Raw genomic sequence first — 22,141 nt, forward strand, 5'->3', positions numbered from 1 at the left:
ACTAACACAATAATATGCAATCTCTTACTAAATATCAAACAGAAACTTAATAATTTATTCCATTTCTGAAGACACGTCATGAAGGAGGAAGCTCCATCATAAATGATGTAAGTACATTCTGATTTTACTGCCAAATGCCAAAAGGAGAAGTTTAACAATTACAACATCTGAATAAACTTGAATACATGTACATGAAATGGATCAGATGAGAAAGCGATCACAACTACGTCAGAACAAAATTGACACTTGACTGACCTACCTTTTAGGAGAAATTATCATGATCATGCAGCACATATGGAAATCCACATTGTTTAACTAGATAATTTTCAACCATGACAATGGTGTTCGTGATTTTTGCAATCACAAATAAGATGAAATGTCATCAGCAACTTTCACTAAAACTAAAAGTCCATAATTAGCTTTCATGAAGCAATTCTTAAAGATCTGTTGCAAACCTGAAATAGTTTACTCTGATATAATCTGTGGACAGGTAGAAACACTTTCCCTGGACAATTTCACTGTAAAATCTACGTCTTGTACTCTTGATACAGATCAAGTTACTTGAAATAACAAACGTCCGTCTAACTGCTTTTTTGAGTACAATACAGTAGTGAAGAACTAAAAGAATTTGATTAATTTTTCCCACACTTCAAGTTCACTTCCTCCGTGCCCTCTTGATAACAGGTTCCTCATCTTGACTATCAGGGCTGGCTGCTCTAGCGGCTGGGCCACCCATTGTTTGAAACAGTGTTTTCTGTTTCTTCACAGTTGGCACTCTGTATCCTTTACTGGGACTCTTGTCCATGGTGTGCTGATTTTCTGACACATGTCTTCCTCTATCTGTATTCTTCTCAATGCCACTGGCGACCTCCGTCTGGCCATCTTCCCTGTCTATTATTTCACTAGTATCCACATATGCTGCTGCTTCCAATGCAGCTATCTCCTTCAGCTCATCTTCTCCAGCCTCTTCCATGAACGATTCTTCAAAGTAGTTCAGAATGCTCTTCTGTTCAGGGTCCTGTTTTGTTTTTGAAACAAACAAACATGTACAAACAATGACATTGATTGACAGATACGCGTGAAGAAGACAATATTCTCAAGGAAATGAACACAGGGAAACCAACATTTCCCTCGTGACATTGACCTACATCTATATCCATGATTGTCTTCAAGTGTGTGATTGGACCTGTATAGTACTGTACGGTATGAGTGTGGATGAAAAAGGTACCACTGTTATGTAATTTTGTATTCCTACATGTGAAGATGTGTATGAATAGTTTTGTTGAGAAATATTGTCCAGAGGTGAGGATATTAGGTTGTCTGTAGTATGGACCCACAACTTTGATGATGGTCCTTTAACATTACTAAAATTGGAACAGCTCAATCTTACTGTTGCTTTATCACATAAAAGGCTTATGAGGAACAAGTCTGAAATATTTCAAATGACTGTACACATGAATGATCCCATTCATTCTGTTTGGTGGTCAGTGTTGTGTTGCTATAAGAATGTGTAACACAAAAAAGTATGGGACTATATTTTGACATATGCAAATAAACATGCCTTTACCTTCAATGACTTAGTATCGGCTTCAGAGAAGTCATCTTTGGTGAGGCCGGCTTTACTCAGAACATTTAACTTCTCTTGTACCAATGGCCTGGATGGGAATAACATGACTCTAGCTCAGACTACGGTACAATGAGACTTCACAAAAGAATTGTCCAGTCTCCTCTAAGGTACGGTAGTATATGCCTTGAAATTGAAAAACTTTTGCTCAAAGCACAAGTGAGGAAACTTCAAACCATTCCCTTTTGACTTCAAGAATAAAAAACCAAGGTCATGAGTTTTAAAATGCGCCCTCACAAGTGGTAGACCAAAGACTTAAAGTAAAAGTCCAAAAATAGATCTTGTATATTCCTCCTGAGATGTGACAAGATACCATGATTCATCTTCCTGATGCAAGACACCATTGGAAACTTTAAGGTATAGTTCAACCAGACGATCCTTTACAATACTTTTTCAATGATTCTTACAGACTTACCATATGTAATCATCTGCAGTTCCCTTGGCAACCAAATAGTGAATGTTGACACAGTTTTTCTGACCAATTCTGTAGACTCTATCTTCTGCTTGCACTAACACCTGTACCAAACCAGCAAACAGATGGAATACATCAGATTAGAATAATGAGTATTGGTACAGTGTGGAATGATCTCAAATTGAGTGGAATGATCTCAAATTGAGAAACTTTCACAGGTGAGATATCTATAAATTATTTATATGCACATCTATAAAGATAACCTATTAAGGTAAAGGGCGACGAATTCGGACGCGCACATGCTTAGAACGTTTCTGCGCAGATTTAACTCCAGCCTGCCGCAAATGGGTTATTTTGTAGCGCATGTATTTAACATCACCTGTCATTGTTGAAATTGCACTTTTACCCAATTTTTTGACCCAGTGTCTTAGAAATACATGTAACCTTTAACCTTGTCATATTTTGACCCCCTAGGAAGCTGGTTTTTATTCAATATGAGTGAAAAATTAACATTTCTCTCCCATTTATATGGCGCAAATTACCCATTCACCTGGAGATATTGTAAAAAGTAGCGTGGTGACACCCTTTTATTAAAAGTGTAAACTAAATGGATTATGTCAGGAGTTTATTCGCCAAGTTTGGTCAAATGACACCATTCAAAGCGACAGGAAGAAAGTTCGAAAATTATGTAGTGATATAATTTCGATATCGTCATTTTGTAATCGATATTTATGTTAAAATTTCTTCACAAACATCATGAAAACTATTCATTCGATAGATATGGATCTTAAGTCTTGGTATTTATTAAAATTAACTCATTTGCTAAGCGTTTTATGATTGCTTTCTTTAGTTTAAGTGAATTATATCATTTTTATTTATTTCTAACGACGCCATTTTAACGTCCATTTCCATGGAAACAAGCATGGTGACCCCCATTTTTTATTTCATTTTTGCACTTGCACAACTTCCAAGAATATTTGTGCAAAGTTTCAAGAAAATGACACCACAACTTAATTTTGACGTAATTTGTAGTACTTCACCTTAATGTCTCCCCTGTGGCTACAGTTTGGTGTCCACAAAACCATACGCTAATGGTAGTGCTAGAAGTTTTAGAATACACCATTGAAGCTTTAACCCTTTTATTCCAATGATTTGGCCCAAACCCACTGTTATCAACGGTAAATGTAAGGCCTGTTTACCAGGACTGGGCTGAACAGATTAAATCCCAATACACAATAGTTTACAAAGTTAAACACCAACAGAAAACAGTGCATGTAGAATCTGAGAGGAATAAGTTATTTGTTTTTCAAGTACCCAGACATGTAGGCCCAAGGTATGATATAGGCAATGTCACTGGTCTAGTATAACTTCTGCCTTGCTATGTTGGACCAACATACATGGAAAAAAGGATGAACAGGTTACAGTATTACTGCAGAAACGATGGCTCCACGGAGGATAAACATACATACAGGCGCAACTCACCCCTGGATTCCAGAAGAGTTCGGCGAAGACCACCAATGATGCAGCGTGTAAAGTCAGCCCAGTACTGGCAGCTGTGATGGAGAGCACAGCTACTCGATAGTCATCATCACTCTGAAATCTATCACACAGCTGTTTACGTTTGTCTGATGATGTGCTTCCATCGATACGAATGTGTAAATATCCCTTAAAAATATGACAGAAAAAAGATTGTTCACTAATTAAATCTTTGCCTTGTTTATCCAATTCATGTAGTAACCCTACTAATCTATGGACAAATATCCTATTCACTGTGCTTCAATCAAATACAGAATGAAACAGGTAAAATATTTGTTATCTTTTTGCTGTATATATTTTTGGAATCTCTCAGCATGATAACTAACAGAAAAGCCATATCACTTTGACAAAATACTGTCATTTTAAATCATCATATTTACAGGCAAACTCAGCCTGGACAATTTTACCAATCAAATTGAAAGAGTTCTTATCACACTGATATAGATTTGTGTGAATTGGGTGATTAGTCACTTGCTTGAAAAATTTGCAGATAAAATCATCTACACATGATGTACATCCAAAGGAGTCTCTGATCTGTCAGCGCTACACTGGACTTACTATGCAGTACATGATTGGCAAAATATTATGTAACCTGTGAGCAATGATTGTTGGAAAATATCACAGCAAGACATGAGAAGGAATGAAATCTGGCTGTAAGAACAGAATTGTAGAAAAGTGTTTATGTCAAACCTTTTCTGACAGCGATTCACTGAGGGCATCCAACATGGTTTGATGATGGGCAAATATGAGAAACTTGTGACCACTGTCCAGCAGATCAAATATGTAGCCTCTGAAATGAGACAGAAAATGAAATTCACTTCATGGGATTCACCAGACATCTTGGACAACATAACACTAATAGATACAATATGATACAGTAAATTACAAAAAAAAAGTTTGATGAAATCATTCATAATCTTCATGATAAATTGGGAAGTGACTGGAAAGTACTTTTGATGTCATCTAAAAATTGACTGGCTAAAATTACATACCGGTACAAAATACAGGAATATCAAAACCAAATCCAGGCAACTCTAGTGAATATTGTCAATGAATAAAACACTCAAACATTTCTAGAAGGCGCTCTTTGCAGTTGGCTTATCAATATTTTGACCCTTGCACTTTCCCAGACATTGATCAAACTGTTACTGGTGTCTTCAAAGAAAGACTGGTTGATTTTTGTGTGTGTGCATGTGATGGGCTGTACTAGTGATGTAATCTTACGTGACTGCTTGAATCTTGGCCGTTCCCGACTCACTGAAATACTGCAGTAAGGCACCTCTCTGCTCTTTTTTCTGAAATTCATCAAAAAATACAGTCAAAGGTCGTTAATTTTCAAGTCGTGTCTGTGTAAGTAAATTTCCTGATTAGGCTTTGTTCTGACAGAAACTGAAAAGATGCACACGGTCATAGCATGAGCAGTCTGAGAAACTTCAATAAGCAGCAAAATTAACATACTGTGATATTTGAATTCTGTCCACTTTGTTTTGAAAATACTCTTCACATACATGGTGTAATATTTCCTCAAGCATTCTACCTGAGCATGTATCCTAATGACTCTGATACTGTTAAACTTCCTTTGGTACAGTTGGAGTAATTGTTGTGTCACGGGCTGATTTCACCTGTAAGCCTTTTCAAAAGGTTTCCTGTTCAGTGCTGGTGTACTTTGAAAGCAACACACCAGAGCTTTTGCTTGTTTTTTTTTTTGTTTTTTTTTTAATTTTTATTACAATTATCAGTGTTCTCCCCAGGATTTTTTGAGAAGATGGCGAAGACGTGGTGCGAAGCACCACAAGCGACCGCGTCAGCGGTCGCGGGGGGAGGTCAGGAGGGGGGTGTCCCCCCTCCTGCCGTTGGAGCTTTTGAAAAACAGCGATTAAAATGGTGTCATTTGGTGGCACTTGGGGAGTATTTTTTCAGATTTTTTTCGTATAAAAAACTCAAAGGAAAGGAGATCTGAGACAGTGTACCATAACTTTTATTACAGTTCACTGATTTCAATTATGAAGATTTCATTTTTTGAAAACGAAAACGTAGCGAGAGACATACATTTATTCATCGATGTCAAAATTATCACCATAACACTCAGGTTTGGGGAGCATTTTTTCAGATTTTTTTCGTACAAAAACTCAAAGGAAAAGAGATCTGAAACAGTGTTCCATAACTTTTATTACAACGAAAACATAGCGAGTCTAGAGACATACATTTATTCATCGATGGCAAAGTTATCACCATAACACTCACGTGTTCTCATCCTGATACAAGTCCGACCGAGCCTAAAATTAGGTTGTTTTGCTTTTGGAAGGAATACACAAACGAAATTCTAACCTCCTATAAAAATTTCAGTGTACTCTGCTGTCCTTGGTTACCCTCAAGCTCCTTGCCATGTTTACTCAGCTAAGTCGGTTACCTAATGCACGGTCCCTATGGAGGGACCGTGGCTAACGTAACGTTACGGACTGAGCCATGCAAATATGGCTGCCTTCGATGAGTTGCACATGGGCTTATGATCTCGGATGACATCACAAACTCGCGAGATTTGCAAGATCGATGAGAATTACGTTTGCAGTCTGCAGGATCGACGCTCACGCTCGCATTTTGCTTGTAAATCACTGTCAACTTTTTTTCCCCGTACATTTTATTGTTTTATTTTTCAAAAAAATAAATCTTTTTCATTTCTGGCAAGGGGGCGCTCGGAATTTACAAGAGGGCGCCACGCCCCTGTTACCTTATTCAGGGAGAACACTGCAATTAAGGACAAAAAAACAAAGCAGGAAAAACACATCACAAAGGAAAATGGAAAAACAAACATAAGAAAAAAAGACAGTGCTTTTGCTTGTTTCCAAATTTTGAATGTAATGTACTGAATATAACAATTCAGATCATTTTATGTGAAAAAGATGAAATTTGTTGAAAATAGAAAAGGAAAGCTGAAAGACACTCTACAAAAGTGACAAAACCTCCTAGATGGTGAAGGCACGGGTGGTGAAGGTGGTATGTTAAAGGGAAACCTAAGTCCAGCGACATTGACCGTTTATCCCTTCCAAAATCACCCTTGAATAAAATGCAGCTCAAATTTGCAACATAATTGCATGCGCTGACGACTACGGCGCGACGACAAGAGAAGTTGGAGTAGACGACATTTATGGAAATGAGCCCGGAATCCCATGGGCGCGAAAGGGCTCATGGGAGAAGCGTGCGTGACATCATCGGCGATACAGACGATTGTAGCTTGCAGCTGGAGGAGTACCGTGAACAGTTCAGCGCATTCGTAAGACGACTCTGCAGAGTTCGGACAGCGATATTTCTGACATCGAGTATTACTTTTCCCCGACTGAAATAAAACCATACTAATTTGAACCAAGATATGTAATAATGGGAAAGCATTTCCACACATCGTTCATAATTCCACGGAGGGAGTCACTGTGCATGTACAGACCCCAAACTGGATTGGAGACACTGAGTGACTCTGCGATCCTTCAGCGCTACGTTTCTAAAACAGAGTTTTCTTTATCAGTCGCTTAAAATTAATTTTTGGTTCGTGAATGATACGTAAGTCGAGCTTGGCCAGATCTTTAAGGTTGCGAAATCTTCGATATATCGGAAAATATTTATTCGCAATTTGACAAATGTATAGTGTCATCTATTTTTCAAAGTTGGTGTCGAACTTAGGAAGTCGGGCTTACTCAGATCTACAAAGTGATGAAATCTCCGATATAATGGATATTTGCCTGCTATTTTACAAAAAATAGTATTGTCTATATTGTTGTAAAGAATGTATTTCATACAAGACCAGCCAAAACTCTCGATGATGTCTGATATGTCCTCTGTTCAAGTCCCAATCGCCAAGTAAAAATGTATTACATGTAAAGAATATGAATGTAATTCGTGCAAGGCACTCCCCAACTCACTGTGATATCCGATCGGCCCTCTCGACGAAGTTCCAATTGTAGTGTATGAAAGTTTGTGTGGAAATTTAATGAAAAAAATGCTTTACATGTAAAAAATGTATTTCATGCATGAATAAATATAATAATGTAAAACATATAGTATTCTTGACTACCGGCCACGGATGCTATAAACTAAGAGTCGGACAGAGGTGGTCGGGTGGTCAGATCTGTTAGGCACGTGGTGAAATCTCCGATATACATCGGAAATTTACCCACAATTTGACAAAGTATCGTCTAGTATCAGAGTTAATGTCCTAAGTCGCCGATATTTATCGGATAAATATCCGTGATTTCGCAGACCCGGCGTGCCGACACCGCACAGTGCACGTAAATCTAGTATCGTCTGGTAGCCATATTAGCCTAGGAGTCTCGGCGCAATTGATATTTATCGGGTAAATATAATATCGGCGATTTCTCAGACCCGGCGTGCCGATCAAGACACATCATTCTCGACCACGGGCCATCCGGGTAATTGCGGATTCTTACGTCATTTTTGCGTCACAGCGCCGTTGGAAGTTCGAATTTTTCAACCACCAAAGAAATATTCAAAGTTTCAATATACATAAATGACATAACTTTTAGTTCTGCTTTTTTCCACACAATTTCTGAATCATTCGCTCTTCTGTATCGTCTGATCTCTCATTCACCTCGCTCGTATGCGTTTCACCTACTGACGTCTCTCCGCGGTCGAGAATAGGCAAGAAGTCATTCCAGTATCTTGTAATATCAATATTACCAGGTATAGTCACGACATTGCCTATATTTATCGGGTATATAAGGGCGATTTCGCAGATTCGGGCTGTCGAGACGAGAGACGCTTTGTGTAGTTTCGTCTTCGGATTTTAGAGTGACTACGGTCCCAAAATTGCCAATATTAACATTTATCTGGTTAAAACCGGCGATAGTAGGCTGACTCAGCATGTCAAGATACGAACCGCATTGTGTAGTATAGTCTTGTATCGGTATCAGAATCCCGAAATCCCTTATAAAACAATCATCATGAAAGAAGTAGAACATAACTTTGTATCTTTTACAGATTTAAAACTCGCCCAACTTTCTGTTTTCGAAAAAGCTGTTCTGTGGGATGACGATAAAAGCTGACTCCGTTTGTTCTTCCTTGAGTGATTTTTGCACTCAACTGAACAACACTTAATCATTTTTTATGCTACTGAGCATTAAAGAGTCGTAACGTGCAGAACTGCACTGCTGCAGTCATAGACTCCAATGCTTTGGTAAAGCAGTCACACATGTTCGTGTATCACCGATGACATCATGCACGCTCCTCCCATGAGCCCTTTCGCGCCCATGGGATTCCGAGCTCATTTTCATAAATGTCGTCTACTTCAACGTCTCTTTTCGTCGCTCCGTAGTCGTCGGCGCATGCAAATTAAGTTGCAAATTTGAGCTGCATTTTATTCAAGGGTGATTTTGGAAGGGATAAACGGTCAATGTCGCTGGACTTAGGTTTCCCTTTAAGGTAAGCAAAAGTGCAACTTGCCTTTATTTCACTTCAGTAAACTATTACACAGGTATTATGGATGTTGTATCTCTAAATATAATGACTAATGCAGTGTATTTCTACTGGCAGATTTTGAGGGATGGAGGAACCCCACTTTTGGAGCAATATATTTATATGTTAATAAAGAATATGATTTTACTACAGCCAATATGTAAATCATGCATCAATATCGATATTTAAATCTCTTTTCCAAAGCTGTGGAGGACCCTGCAAATGAATTTCTAAATAGGGAATTGTAATGACAGTTCATTTACATTTGACTTACATTCTGTCCAGCTCTAGCCATCTGTTTAGCTGCTGCTTTCAACGATTGGCTGTTAGTTTTGACCACACCTGGGTCCATAAGGATCTATGCCAATGGTGGTTGACACAAAAGAACGAATGTAAGATGTTGTTTGAAATTGTAGGGTTTATACACAGTCACTCCACAAACCATGGTTTATAATATTTGAAAATTTTGGTCCAAATTACAAAGACAGTAGTCCGGACTTGATTTGAAATCTATTGATATAAATCACATTATTGTAATTGAAATTCCTAAAAGTATAAAAGAATATGAAATTGGGAAGAAACAGCAAAGAAATCTTGTTCAAATGTCATTCAAATAGCTTTCTTGTTGAAGTCGTCACTTGAAAAATAATATATGATGAAATTTATTACAGATCATAAGTATTGGTAGTTCGAGTTTGAAACAATTCCCACCATGAAAAATCGGGGTGTGCATTTCTCTACAATCCAAGAAACAACTCTGAATGCAATACTGGCTTACCATTTGCCTGGTTTTAGAGGGCAGCTGTTGCAATACATCCTTCTTCAGTCTTCTAATCATTATTCTCTCCTCCAGTAAGATCTGTAACTCCGTCATGTGAGATGAACCTGAGTAATCCCAACCCCATGGATTCTGAGAGTATGAAGGAAAATAATTTGAGAGTATGAAGGAAAATAATTTATGAGTGTCATATCAGTCAAATCACTGACATATCTGTGACACACCCTTCTGTTTGTGCAACACTTTTCAGATCAAGTCATCAAATCATTCAAAATCAGTCTAAAAATCTAAAAATAGTGACAACATCACTGTTCGCTCCCGTATAGTTATCAAAACAAGTCAACAATTGTATGAAACATGGACATGCATACAGACAGACTGACATACACAGACTGGCACAGAGTGATGACATTGACCCCAAGTGTGCCTTGGCCCATGGAGAGTGATAAAGATATAACAAACAGCTGATTGTAATGATAAAATAGTTCAGTATAGGCCTATACAAGCACTGAGAGTGAATATGTTACAGCAATTTGATTAGTTTCTTTTCCTTTTCTACTTCTGTGATAATATTTAAGACAATCAATCTGCAAGGCAGTTTATGTATTGACAAATATGTTATCTTTTACAAGCACACAGTAAACTGTTCTTGATTTTTCATTTACAATATTTGACATAGACTGAAATACATAACATGTAACCAATGTTTACACTTTGCCCATACACCAGATAAATGGAGAAATTTCAACATACAATCATCAACTCAGAAACCCTACAGGAAAAAGTAAACATTGTTTTCTTCCAGAACAGCTGGTACATCCACATCTGGAACAACTTACAAACTTAACCAATTACACAAGGATGATCACACAAGAGATAAAGTTAAACTGTGGTGAACTTGACTATTCCTTTCAAATCCTTACCTAACTTGACATCTTAAACTAAAATACACTGCATGGTTAATTGTGCACAAAAATACATCGGGGTGGACCATTTGATAAGGGATGGTGTCTGGAAGATCGATGAGGTACCGGTACATTATCTTTTTTATCTGATCCATTGTACATTCTTTTTTCCCCCTCTCCCACCTTTTCTTTTGTCAAACCTTCTCTGGCTGAATTTTTTATTGGCATTTGTTTGGAATTTTTTCAAAATCTGCCAGGATTTTTTTACCGCATTTCAACACCAAATACAGTTTACCGTATCAAATGCTTACTAAATCACCACATTATATACTCTTACTCTTAGTTCCAGTAGGTATAAAATTACCAAAAAAAATCTTAAAAATACAAAATGAAAGATATCCCAGTAAAACTGAAAGTTTCGCAAAGTTGCCCCAAAAATTCAAAATTCAGGATTTCAACTTAATTTCAATATGTATTAACAAAAACCCTAAGGACTGGTTTACTAAATATCAAAGCAATCAGACTGGTAAATTTTGAAAAACAAATTTTTTGACCAAAAATGAGAAAAATTGCCCCCCAAAATACAAAATTGCAGATTTCATCCTAATTTTAAATATATCTCAGTAATTAACATAAACCCTAGGAACCTGTACACTAGATATCAAAGCAACCAGATCAGAAGTTTTAGGAGAAAAATTTTTTGACCAAAAAAGGCAAAAATTGCCCCAAAAATAAAAAAAAATTGCCAGTTTCAACATACCTTCAATACATTATATTGAGATTAATCTTAGATACCTGTATACCATGAGGGGAACGCTCCATTAACTTGGACGTACCCGAGTAACCCGAGTTGGTTATCAGAGGATTAATCTCTATGTCAACATATGCGAACAGCTTATCTTTTAGTGTAAACAAAACATTAGCACTGCCGGAACTACTTTTAGCATGGCCAATGCCAGTCGGCGCCTGACTTGATGATGGCCCCCCTGTCCGGCACTCAGGATTTCCAACCAGCGTTAAAAGTGCCATCTAGCACTTGCTGTTACTTTGAGGTCATCATTTAGTTCATAAAATTGCATGAAGAGTTTACAAAAATGAGTGTACTATAGAATCCCTTTCAAATAAAATGCTGTTTAAACAATACTAGCAGTTAATTAACGTACGCTGATTTTGCATACGAAAAGCTATTTTTGTGTAATTGTTTATACCCCTATAAAAGAAAGTACGGTAGCAAAAATCAGCACAACAAAACAGGACTTTTACTAAAACGTACTCTTTCAATTTCAGTTCAGACTCACATTGCGGAAAGGTGCATGCAATGCAATCAAAGTCACGAGCAAACTTTGGTGTCAAGGGATCCAGTCTTTGAATTATCAATGAGCACTCACTTATTTTTCTAGTCAAAAGCCCAAGGCTACTTGTATATCGCAATAAGCCTCTCTGTTTGAATCCGCATGTTCATTTTTAGCCGGATGCCGGCCAAATTGACTGGCTACTTCCGTATTTTGGCCGGCTACTTTTCAGCAATGTTTCGCTCTCTAGCCCCGAAATTCTGGTTTTGATAATAATATTTTGATATTTGTTGTCTTGCAAGCCGGAGATAACATTTCAGAAGTGCCTATGTGGCTATATGTAATCCAGCAATTTACGTGGTGAACTTGTTGCTATCTAGTATCAGCCTGTAGTACCGCGATCTGCGAACGTGTACTGTACTGGGAATCGCTCTCGAGGTCATCCTTGCTTTCCCGACTACAGCCCGAATTATTCCGACGTTCACATCGGGTGCAGCTTACCATTTGACTGACGTCACGCCCACGAATAGCCGACCATTTCCGAATAAAGCCGACGTTTGTTTCTCTCAAACGCGAAAGAGAAGAAAGTCTCAAACGCGGAAGAGAAAGTCGACGCTCAAGAGCTTTTGTTTTCTGCGTAAGAGTTGGGCCTTGTCTGATGGGTAGGTTTTTGATCAAATGTAAAGCAACCAAAAGTTACTGAGTCTCATTTTCCATACTTTTGAAACGCCACGTCAATCCATCCATAGTCGATCATAGATCTACATCGCGTTTTTTTATTATTATTTCACTTTATTTCGGACTAAATATGTCCATAGAAATCTCAGTACAATAATAAATTAAGGTACAGATAAATAAATATCATAATACACACTGAAGAAGTGATTTTAGTGGTGCATTATCATGCAAAACAAAACCCAAAGAAACACCACAACCGCTCAATGGAAAAGTGATTTTATCCACATTTTGCGGAGATCAGAAATAAAATACATGCAATCATAAACTTGACGTACACTTGTATTTCCACTGCGTGATAAACGTACTATAAAACCATACATTTGTTTTCTAAGAAGAGCATCAAAGTTGCACAGCCCATTTGTGACAAACATGGAGCTGGCACTACTTCGTCTCTCATAACCCCCAAAAATACGGGCGGCATTGTTGTAGGCAACTTTCAGTTTTCTCATGGCATCAGCAGAATATTTGAACCAGAGGTGGCCACCGTACAATTGAGAGCAATACACTTTAAAAATTCTACATTTCACTTGAAAAGAGCACAAGGAAAATTTCCTTGTGGAGGGGCCGTGGTTTAAGCGGAAGGGAAAGTCTACGCGGGAGTCTACGCTTGAAAACGTTCATTTTCTGCGTAAGAGTATACTAAGGACTTTGTCTGTTGGTTTTGGGAGGTTTTAGATCAAATCTAAATAAACAAACAGTTACTTGGTCTCATTTTTCGTACTTTTGAAACGCTACGTCGATCACAGTGTCAAATTTCTGGTCGACCACAATCCCTCTATCCAGCGGTCTGGAAACGCCTATTGTAAAAGGTGTCAATCACCTGGACCGCACAGCCAAACCGCGATACGAGGGGCAGTCACGTGATAATGCGTAGCTTTGGTTTGTCCTGCATGCCACAATCCCCGATTGTGTGTACGCTTTTCTCGAATTTTCGCTGTTTTTGGCTCTATTAAGTGTTCACTGCGTCCATCTACGACACGAAGACAGAAATCATCATATCTTTAAACCGGTGTTTGTTTTTCGTGATCCTTCTCCCATCGTAAATGATGATAGTGTGCGATAATTTCTGGGGTTCATCGCTGAGAGTGTGTTGACGTAGCACAAGCAACGACTGGAATCAAACCGGAAAATTTGTCGTCGCTTTCTCTTGCAATGCTAGTATTCAGTGCCTCCAAATATGATAAAATATGTTTTCTGTGTAATATTCTGTGAAATCATGTCTGTTAACTGAGCAGAATAGGAAAGACAACTGCAGAAATGCATGGATAGAGGGACTGTGGGTCGACCGATATTGCATTATGTGTAAGCTTACTGTGTCACAATCGACTAATCGACTGCAGGTGTGTTGTACACATACGGTGTCGTACAGGTTGACGTTGGATGTCGTCAATTTGGAATTTTATCAAACATGAACACTGGAATTTAGCTCTCTTTTTCAATTATATTCAACATCACCAAAAATCAATGGTAAGCTCGCGAATTCGTTTTATTGTGAAATTAATACCGTGAATTAAATCACTGAAAATTGTGCCGTCCGCCGACCGGCCTGGTTAACTGCCTCTACTATTTCTCCTTTCTTATAATATGTACGAGTGGCCATACTGTTTACAGACGGATCCGACTAGCAATTCATTGACTTAAATTCGCTCTATACGAGATGTAATGTCACAGGATACGCGCAGCTCCTGGAGTCCTTACTTACTCGTTACGTTGTTTGCAAGTGGAAGAAAAATCTCGCCACTTGGAAAGAACGTTCCATGCTGTTCTGATCACATCTGCATATATGATCAATGCGCGTTACTGAAGTTAAGCGTCCGAAAATAGGAAACTTGAATGAAAATGAACGAAGAACGATATTTTGTTTCACCATATTTCTAAAACTTAGTTTAGAGCCTAAATTAAAGAATAAACTAGATTACTTGCATTGAAAAAAGGGCAGTTCACTTTTTCCTGTCAACATAGTTCCATGTGCAAGCATATGTGTGTGCCCGTGGTAGTGAGTGAGTCGTTACAGCCCTGACGTTCCTATCATAGCACCAGCTCGATAAGATAATCGCAACAATGGAAAATTAACACCTTGGGGATTAAACGTCTTCTGTTTGTCACCCGAGTTGGCAGGCAGCAACTCGGGTTTCAGGTACCATCAAAGTTAATGGAGCCTTCCCCTAATGCCAAATACATGTATCAAAGCTATTAAATCAGCAGTTTTTGGATCAAAAAATTTTTTATCAAAAATTGGGAAAATTGCCCCAAAATTACAAATATGACAATATCAATACAATTTGTACAAGCATGAATGAGGTCATTCTGAGGAACATGAATATTAAGTTTCATAGCAATCAGACGAGCGATTTCAGAGAACAAGATTTTTTGACTAAAAACAGAAAAAATACCCTAAAAATACAAACATGCAAATTTCATCCCAATTTTTGCACACATAATTTAGAATACCTCAAGAAATCTGCATACCAAGTTTCAACCAAATCTGACCAATGCTTACTGAGTTTTAGCCATTTGCAGGATTTTTCCTTTTTTCCCCCTCATTTGCATATTTTTGGCACTGACATGTTCATTTGAACAAATTCACATCTCCACCCCTAGGTGCACATGTACACCAAATACTAAGACAGTAGGTGCTACGGTTTAGGAGTTTTTGATGTGGACGGACTAACAGACATACATACATACACACAGACGCCATTTTGCCATCTTATACGAATACCTCCCATTTGCATATATACATATGCATATATGGGAGCGTAAAAATCAAGTTCATCAACCATCTGAAGGTCAATCAATGTTCAGCCATCTGACCACAGGGAATGTCTGTGCTTTTTCAACTTTCTTTGTTCAGCCGCCAAACAGTGAGAGAGAATTTCTTTGATGCACCCACAAGCTTTTTTGACATGTTTCTTGTTGTTTGTGATTGGTGAGTTGGCTGTTAACCCTGCATAACTATCAGTTACAATCAATTGAGATAGATGGCAGGTACTAAACCAGTGTTTGCAGACTTTCATGAAGTGAGTTATCCAGTCAAGCATCACTCACTAAAAATCCAAATGGTAAACCCTGCCATCCCTGTCCCCTTGTGAGTAGTTGCAACCATACCACTGTCAGAGATGGGACTGAACCAAACGGTGAAGGTAATTGGAAAATGAATAGCTTTTTATTCCCGAAAGTTGAAACATGTACTGATGGATACCTTCCTCATAGGGATCTTTTTTGTTATTAAGGTGACGCAAAAGCATTCAATGTATGCATGGTTAATTATGATGGCAAAATTCAAATCCATTTTTCAAAATTGCTGTTGTTATATGCACCCTAGAAATCCTTACTTAGCAAGTTACTTGAGTAGTTTCATCCATCTATGGATGCTTTATTAGGGACAATTTTTGCCATTCCCAAGGGTTTCCTTAATAGAAAGATTTCACTGTCCTCACCTGGCGTCCGGCACAGTATCTGACACCAAAATCATGGAATGACGGAAGTAGCTTGGGATCTACAGCAGCTATTTGTGTGTACAGCTCAGATGGTCTGGACAATGCTGGTGTCCCCGATAACAGGAGAACCCTGGGTGCAGACTGAAGTTGATAAGAAGGTGAAAAATTATCCAGAGACATCAGGGCTGCCACACATTCACAGGTATTATTCATCACAGGTATATGTAAATATTTTACATACTATTTCTTTGACAATATTTTTCTCATTTTTGACCATATTTTGGTAGACTTTGTTCAATATAGTTAATGCACACATTCTCTGTTTATGGCAGAATACCATACATAGAGCTACTTTATATATGCAGAGAACAATTTTGGCCCATTTTGGTATTTGGAATATCTGTATCACTATACAAGTACAGGAGTATAAAATGTGCTTTGGCACATACCCGTAAAATTGGCATGGCAGCTTTAGTCCTGGCTGTTTTGAAATTTTTCAAGGAATGGGACTCATCCATGATGACCACTTGGAACCTCTGTGCCTTTAGTTCAGTGGCTTTCCTGGTCATCATGTCGTAACTGATGATGTTGACAAGTCCAGTGGTCACCTTGTCCTTGCTGGTCATCACAACGTTGATTCTCTGTGGATCTAGTGATGGCACCCATCGTCTGAACGCCTGCAGAAGGGATGACAAAGTTGTTTAACCCTTTCACCACCATGGTTTGGTCCAAAGCAATTGTTTTCAATGGTGACTTTGGACCTGTTTACAGGACATTGGGGTGGACAGGGTAAATCTTCCATGATCTTTTCACTTCTGAGATGACCAGTAGCATTACTCAGCTTAATATTGTTTATTGAAGTGTAACAAATTTTTATGATATCAATGCAATATACTTAGCATAGGGCAAGAAGATTGTAATATTATGAACTAAACACTGAAAATTTCATGTATCTGGAATCTGTTGCACCTAAAGTGCTCCACGAAAAAAACTGGTGTAACATTTGATTGCTAGATTTTGAATAATCATATTGAAGCTATACTTTGATTCCCTTTGAGATGAATGAGCAATTAGCATACAGGTGCTTTGCTATATCTAAATGATTTACAGATATGCTTTCTCCACAGGTGTCTTGAATAACATAACAACCAATGTAGATTAGATCAGTCTGCCATTTGATGTAATTATTTGCTCTGTACGTTGCATCAATTCATCTTGAAAAAAATTAAGACTAAGAGAACATGCAATCTGAACTAAGCAATGTATGCCAATAAACAAAACGGTCTCTAAAACATCACTGTGATATTCCTATACTGGTGTATAACAAATTGAAGGCGCTGAATGTGTGTGATTCATACCTCTGCCCATGTCAGCTTAACTGATGATGGTACGACTACCAGTAGTGGCCATTCTGTTCGGTAGTAACATGCGATGCATATGGATTGGATGGTTTTGCCCAGACCCATGTCATCGGCGATTAAGGCACGGCCCCGACGGGAGATCACAAAACTATCAAAAAAGTAAAGAAAGGTACCCATGTGAAGTTGACATAAACAAGAATTGTGAACATGAAAGTGTCAGTATAATATATCAAATGGGACATCTTTTTTTTTACCAGTTTTGAAAAACAGAAGGTGACAATTGACATGGTACAAACTCTTTTCCGCCTTTTTTTTATTTGATCATATACGATAAATTAATGATTAATGATAATACACTGTAGTATCCCACATGATCTTTTCAAATTTGATATTTACAATGGTTCTCTCCAACTTTGAGCACCATTCAAACATGTACTCACTACTCAAACATGTTGGTTGTTTATGCAAGTCTCACAACATGCAGTTGAATATAGAAAATTCTGATGGCAATAAAAACTAGCAAAAATTTTCTTTTCACACCATCATAACATCAAAAAGACAAATGGTTAAAAAATTTTTACAACGACAAATGTGCATCAAAGATTTGCCAAATTTGACAGATTTTGATTTTCTTTTGGTGGTCAATGCCATGTGCATTGGTGATATAAGACTTTGTGAATTAACTATCAAATACAGAGTATTGGTAAACCCACAGTCCCTCAAACCAAAGACTAGTAACCACATTATTTGGTTCCTGCTCTCTGGTGACATGATGGGTGACTGTTTGAACACTGTCCCTTTACAAACACTGACTCACTTGACTCCATCTCTCTGGAACGGCATCAATGAATCCACCAATTTACTGTCAATGTTGTTCAAATTCTGTTCAGGTATATCTCTGAACACATCTTTCCCTTTCAACTGTGCATGAAATGCTCTCAGTACAGCGGATGGCAGTGGTTCAATTTGCACAGGCAATGACTTCATCTTATCCACTACAGGGAAAAAAACATTCCACAATGAAACCAAGTGATGGCACAGCAATTTCTTTTCCTTCTCATGTAGATTCACTTAAAGGGGCAGTCCTCAATCCCTGGTTCTCGCATTAGTGGTTGTTTATATTTACTGTTTGCATGATTTTAGTCTGTTGTTCTCCTTTGAAAGTCATGCACAGTTAGTCAATTTGCTCAGAGATAAAGCTGATAAAGAACCTGCCCCTTTATATTGTACTCTTAATCCTTTGAGTGCTGTATTTTTCCAACCAAATTTTAGTGCAACATTTTACCAATTTTTATGAACTTTCTGTATTTTGGGGGGTTAATTTTTGACCAAATAGTCACAACATTTCATTGCCCCCAGTTTTTTATCAAAATTTTGTCAAAAACCTGACAAAAATTGACTGAGGTATATTTTATAAGGGCGACAAAAATTGACTTTGGCACTCAAAGGGTTAATAGCAGTGTTTAAGGTGGTAAGCAAGTAAATGTTACCTACCGGTAGGTTTCCCCTTGGCATATCAATGCAAACAGTGCAGATTAGGGGACAGGAGCAGTAGAAATGTTACTAGGGTTCCCAAATCTTTATCAATGTTCCCCAACCTTAGCAAAACATTGTGATAGTTACTGATTATATAAAGTTAGGAAGATTTTGTGTCAGTGTGTTTCATGTTAAGGGAGTGGCACTGCACAGAGCAATATTGATAACCACTCTTGGCTTGAATATTGACTTTCACAAGTGAATTTTGTGTGGTAAAACCGGTACTGGAAAATCAACATTGAGGCATGTAGAAGACTAAATTACGGTGGTACTTTTGCAAACTGACATTTGAAAATTAGCATTTGGAAAATGTCACTTTGTGAAAATAGCACTAGCATGTAAATTCTTCCAATATGCAAACTTTTTATCGAATTATTAATTAATTAATATCATTGTAAGTCATGATGTATTTGTTGGTAACCGACGTGTTCCTGGAAATTTATGCACACAAGTTTCTGATTTTGCATATTTGCTTATTGGGTGATAAACATACACATTTTGACATTTTGACAACTCAAGTATTCCAGTATGAGTGACATTTAATATAAAGGCACAAGTCATCAGATATATGTGATGTAAAGTGGCAGAACATGAACATTTTTCCTCTTTGAATTTGAAACCAAACAGTTTATAAACACATAACCGTGTCAAAGCATATCAGCAAATTCTTTTTTCAACTACAACAGCTTCATAATTAATATTATATGCATATACAGTTTGATTCAGTGAGAAACAGTGAAAATTTGAAAATATCTTACAAAGTATTGCAACATACTACAATTGCACAAACACAGACAAATACAACATAATTATTCATGACAAATACAAGAACATTCATCGAACATTTTTTTTTAGTTAAACAAGTTGACACAGTGTTTTTGCTAAGGTTGTGGAACATTGGTAAATGATTTGGGAACCCTGGTAACATTTCTGCTGTCCCTAAATCTGATTGCGTTCATATACCAAGGGGAACCCTGGTAAAATGACTGGGGAACCCTTACTAGGGTACTGGCCTTATCAAAAACTCTGTGACATGATGTGAGTTTGATAACAGATTATAGCAGGTAAATTCAACCTACAGAGATTACTGTAATCCTTCAAGGCAAAGTTCCATTTCTTAGTGCTGGCATCTGTAGAATAAAGAACATTCATAATATTTCTGAAACTTGACACTTCACAAATGTACTACAGAGTATGGTATTCTAATGCAAAATTAAAATGGATCTAATCGACTAATCCATGATATTTGCAAAAAATATGTGCATTATATTTCACATTATTTTTTCCAGGAGCATTATTTATGTGACACTGTTAAAAAGGCTAGATTTCAACCGCCTAAGGTCTGGCAAAATTTGGCTGTGTATACACTGAGCTGTTGGACCATTATCTACCTCGTTTGCATTGTACAATTTTAAATCTAGATTTAAATGTAAATATGTCTTGAAGTTTCTGCCGTACAGGTCAATGTCGATTCTGTCAAATATGCTATCTTAATTATTTACTGTTTCTATAATGACAACTCTCCACACCCTCAATACAAATAAGCCCTATGAAGAAACTCAAACATCTGTATATAGCAGATGAGTTAGGCGTTTTGAAAATGGCCACATAGAAACATGAGCACTGTTGATAGGATAGTCCAAATCATGAATATATCTGACTGAATATATCTGACTTGGTGCTCCTACGGACAGGTATCAAGAAGTAACCATGTCCTGTGACACAGACGGATGGACCTACATACCAACTCTTTTAAGCTACAGCAAAGTTGCCGTAGAAGTATATTGGCTGGTTCTATGGGCTAGAAGAATGTCAAAATCAAATGGTTTGCACAAAAAGTGGTGATTCCACATCTCAGACCACTTGATTTGTTCACCCGTGTATATACTAGAATGCTTACCATAACTTCTGCTTTCAATTGATTTGAAGACATCCACAAGCTGAGCATTAAAACCAACATTGACCACAAATCTATCTCTTGTCATCAGTTCACAATCGCCTTTTAAAGTTTTCACTCCCCCAAAGAGTGGTGCTGCCTTAGGCGGAGATCCTGTCGCCTTTGACTGCCTGCTGGCATTGTCTTTTTCAGTTTTGTAGGTCTGCCAGCTAGTTTGTTGTGATGTTGACTTCACTCCACTACTTTTATTTGTCGAATAAAAACTCTTGACACTGTTTAATCCAGCCACTGACATGGAGTTTGCACTGTCTGGTTTGATTGCAGTGCTGGACCCTGCAACAGGCTGGTTACTAGGAATCAATGAACTGGTGTTGGATGATCGTGATGGTACAGATGTAAATTGAGTCTGATTACTGACACTATGCGATGAATTGGAGAATTGAGTCGAAGTCCCAAATTTTCGTTGCATAATATCCGGTTTGCACTCATGACCTAAGGCTTTTACGGGGCTTGAGTTCTTTGAAAATTGCAAACTTGTACTTGATGTAAATTGTTTACTTCTGTTCTGAGATGGGCTATTGGGTTGTGACCTCAGATGACCCGTGCTGCTGTGTGACATCTGCTGAAACTGGCTTTGTTTTTGTGCGAATTGGTTTGTTTGCTGTCCGCCACTGGCATTCGGCGGCTTCTTTGTGCCGCCTGTATGCTGGGATAATTTTTCTGCACGTCTGGCCAAAGCTCGCCTCTTGTTTTCTTCAATCCTCTGGAGCTGTTCTTGCGTTAATGACGACATGATGGTGTGATAAACCTTTGGACAGAATCGAAAACGGAGACTCCACGTCCCACAGAATTCCGCGGTTGCAGAATGTATTTGGGCGAAAACTATACAAGGATGATCTATTCCACCATGAAGGCAATTTTCACCGACAGTTTATGATTCTCTCGTGATTGTTTGGTTCACTTTGCTACGAAGTCCATTGGCTGTTGTTTTGCCTTTACGTCGTACACTTTCAGACTTCAGCAACATCAAGTACATACGTGCGTAGGAGACACTGCTCAGAAGAGTTCCAAATATGCGTTTTCAGCTGTCAAAACATATGTTCTATGTTGTGTCCTTGATTTCCTATGTCATTGCTCCTAAAGCATTCTTTTCAAATCTCTC

General features: G+C 37.9%; 1 protein-coding gene across 1 annotated transcript; it reads right to left on the reverse strand.

Moving 5' to 3' along the window:
* Window positions 1–34: 34 nt before the first annotated feature.
* LOC139140550 (SWI/SNF-related matrix-associated actin-dependent regulator of chromatin subfamily A-like protein 1) lies at window positions 35–21,772 on the reverse strand. Its single transcript, XM_070709887.1, has 14 exons — window positions 20,983–21,772; window positions 20,162–20,212; window positions 18,364–18,541; window positions 17,544–17,694; window positions 16,635–16,862; window positions 16,186–16,326; window positions 9,811–9,942; window positions 9,307–9,390; window positions 4,797–4,867; window positions 4,263–4,362; window positions 3,519–3,701; window positions 2,040–2,140; window positions 1,568–1,655; window positions 35–1,018 (listed from the first exon to the last, which is right to left on the reverse strand). Exons 1-14 carry the CDS (start codon window positions 21,770–21,772, stop codon window positions 656–658), a joined length of 2,661 nt encoding a protein of 886 aa, XP_070565988.1. The 3' UTR covers window positions 35–655.
* Window positions 21,773–22,141: the final 369 nt, after the last annotated feature.

The sequence above is a fragment of the Ptychodera flava genome, chromosome 9, assembly GCF_041260155.1.
Source record: "Ptychodera flava strain L36383 chromosome 9, AS_Pfla_20210202, whole genome shotgun sequence".
NCBI lineage: Eukaryota > Metazoa > Hemichordata > Enteropneusta > Ptychoderidae > Ptychodera > Ptychodera flava.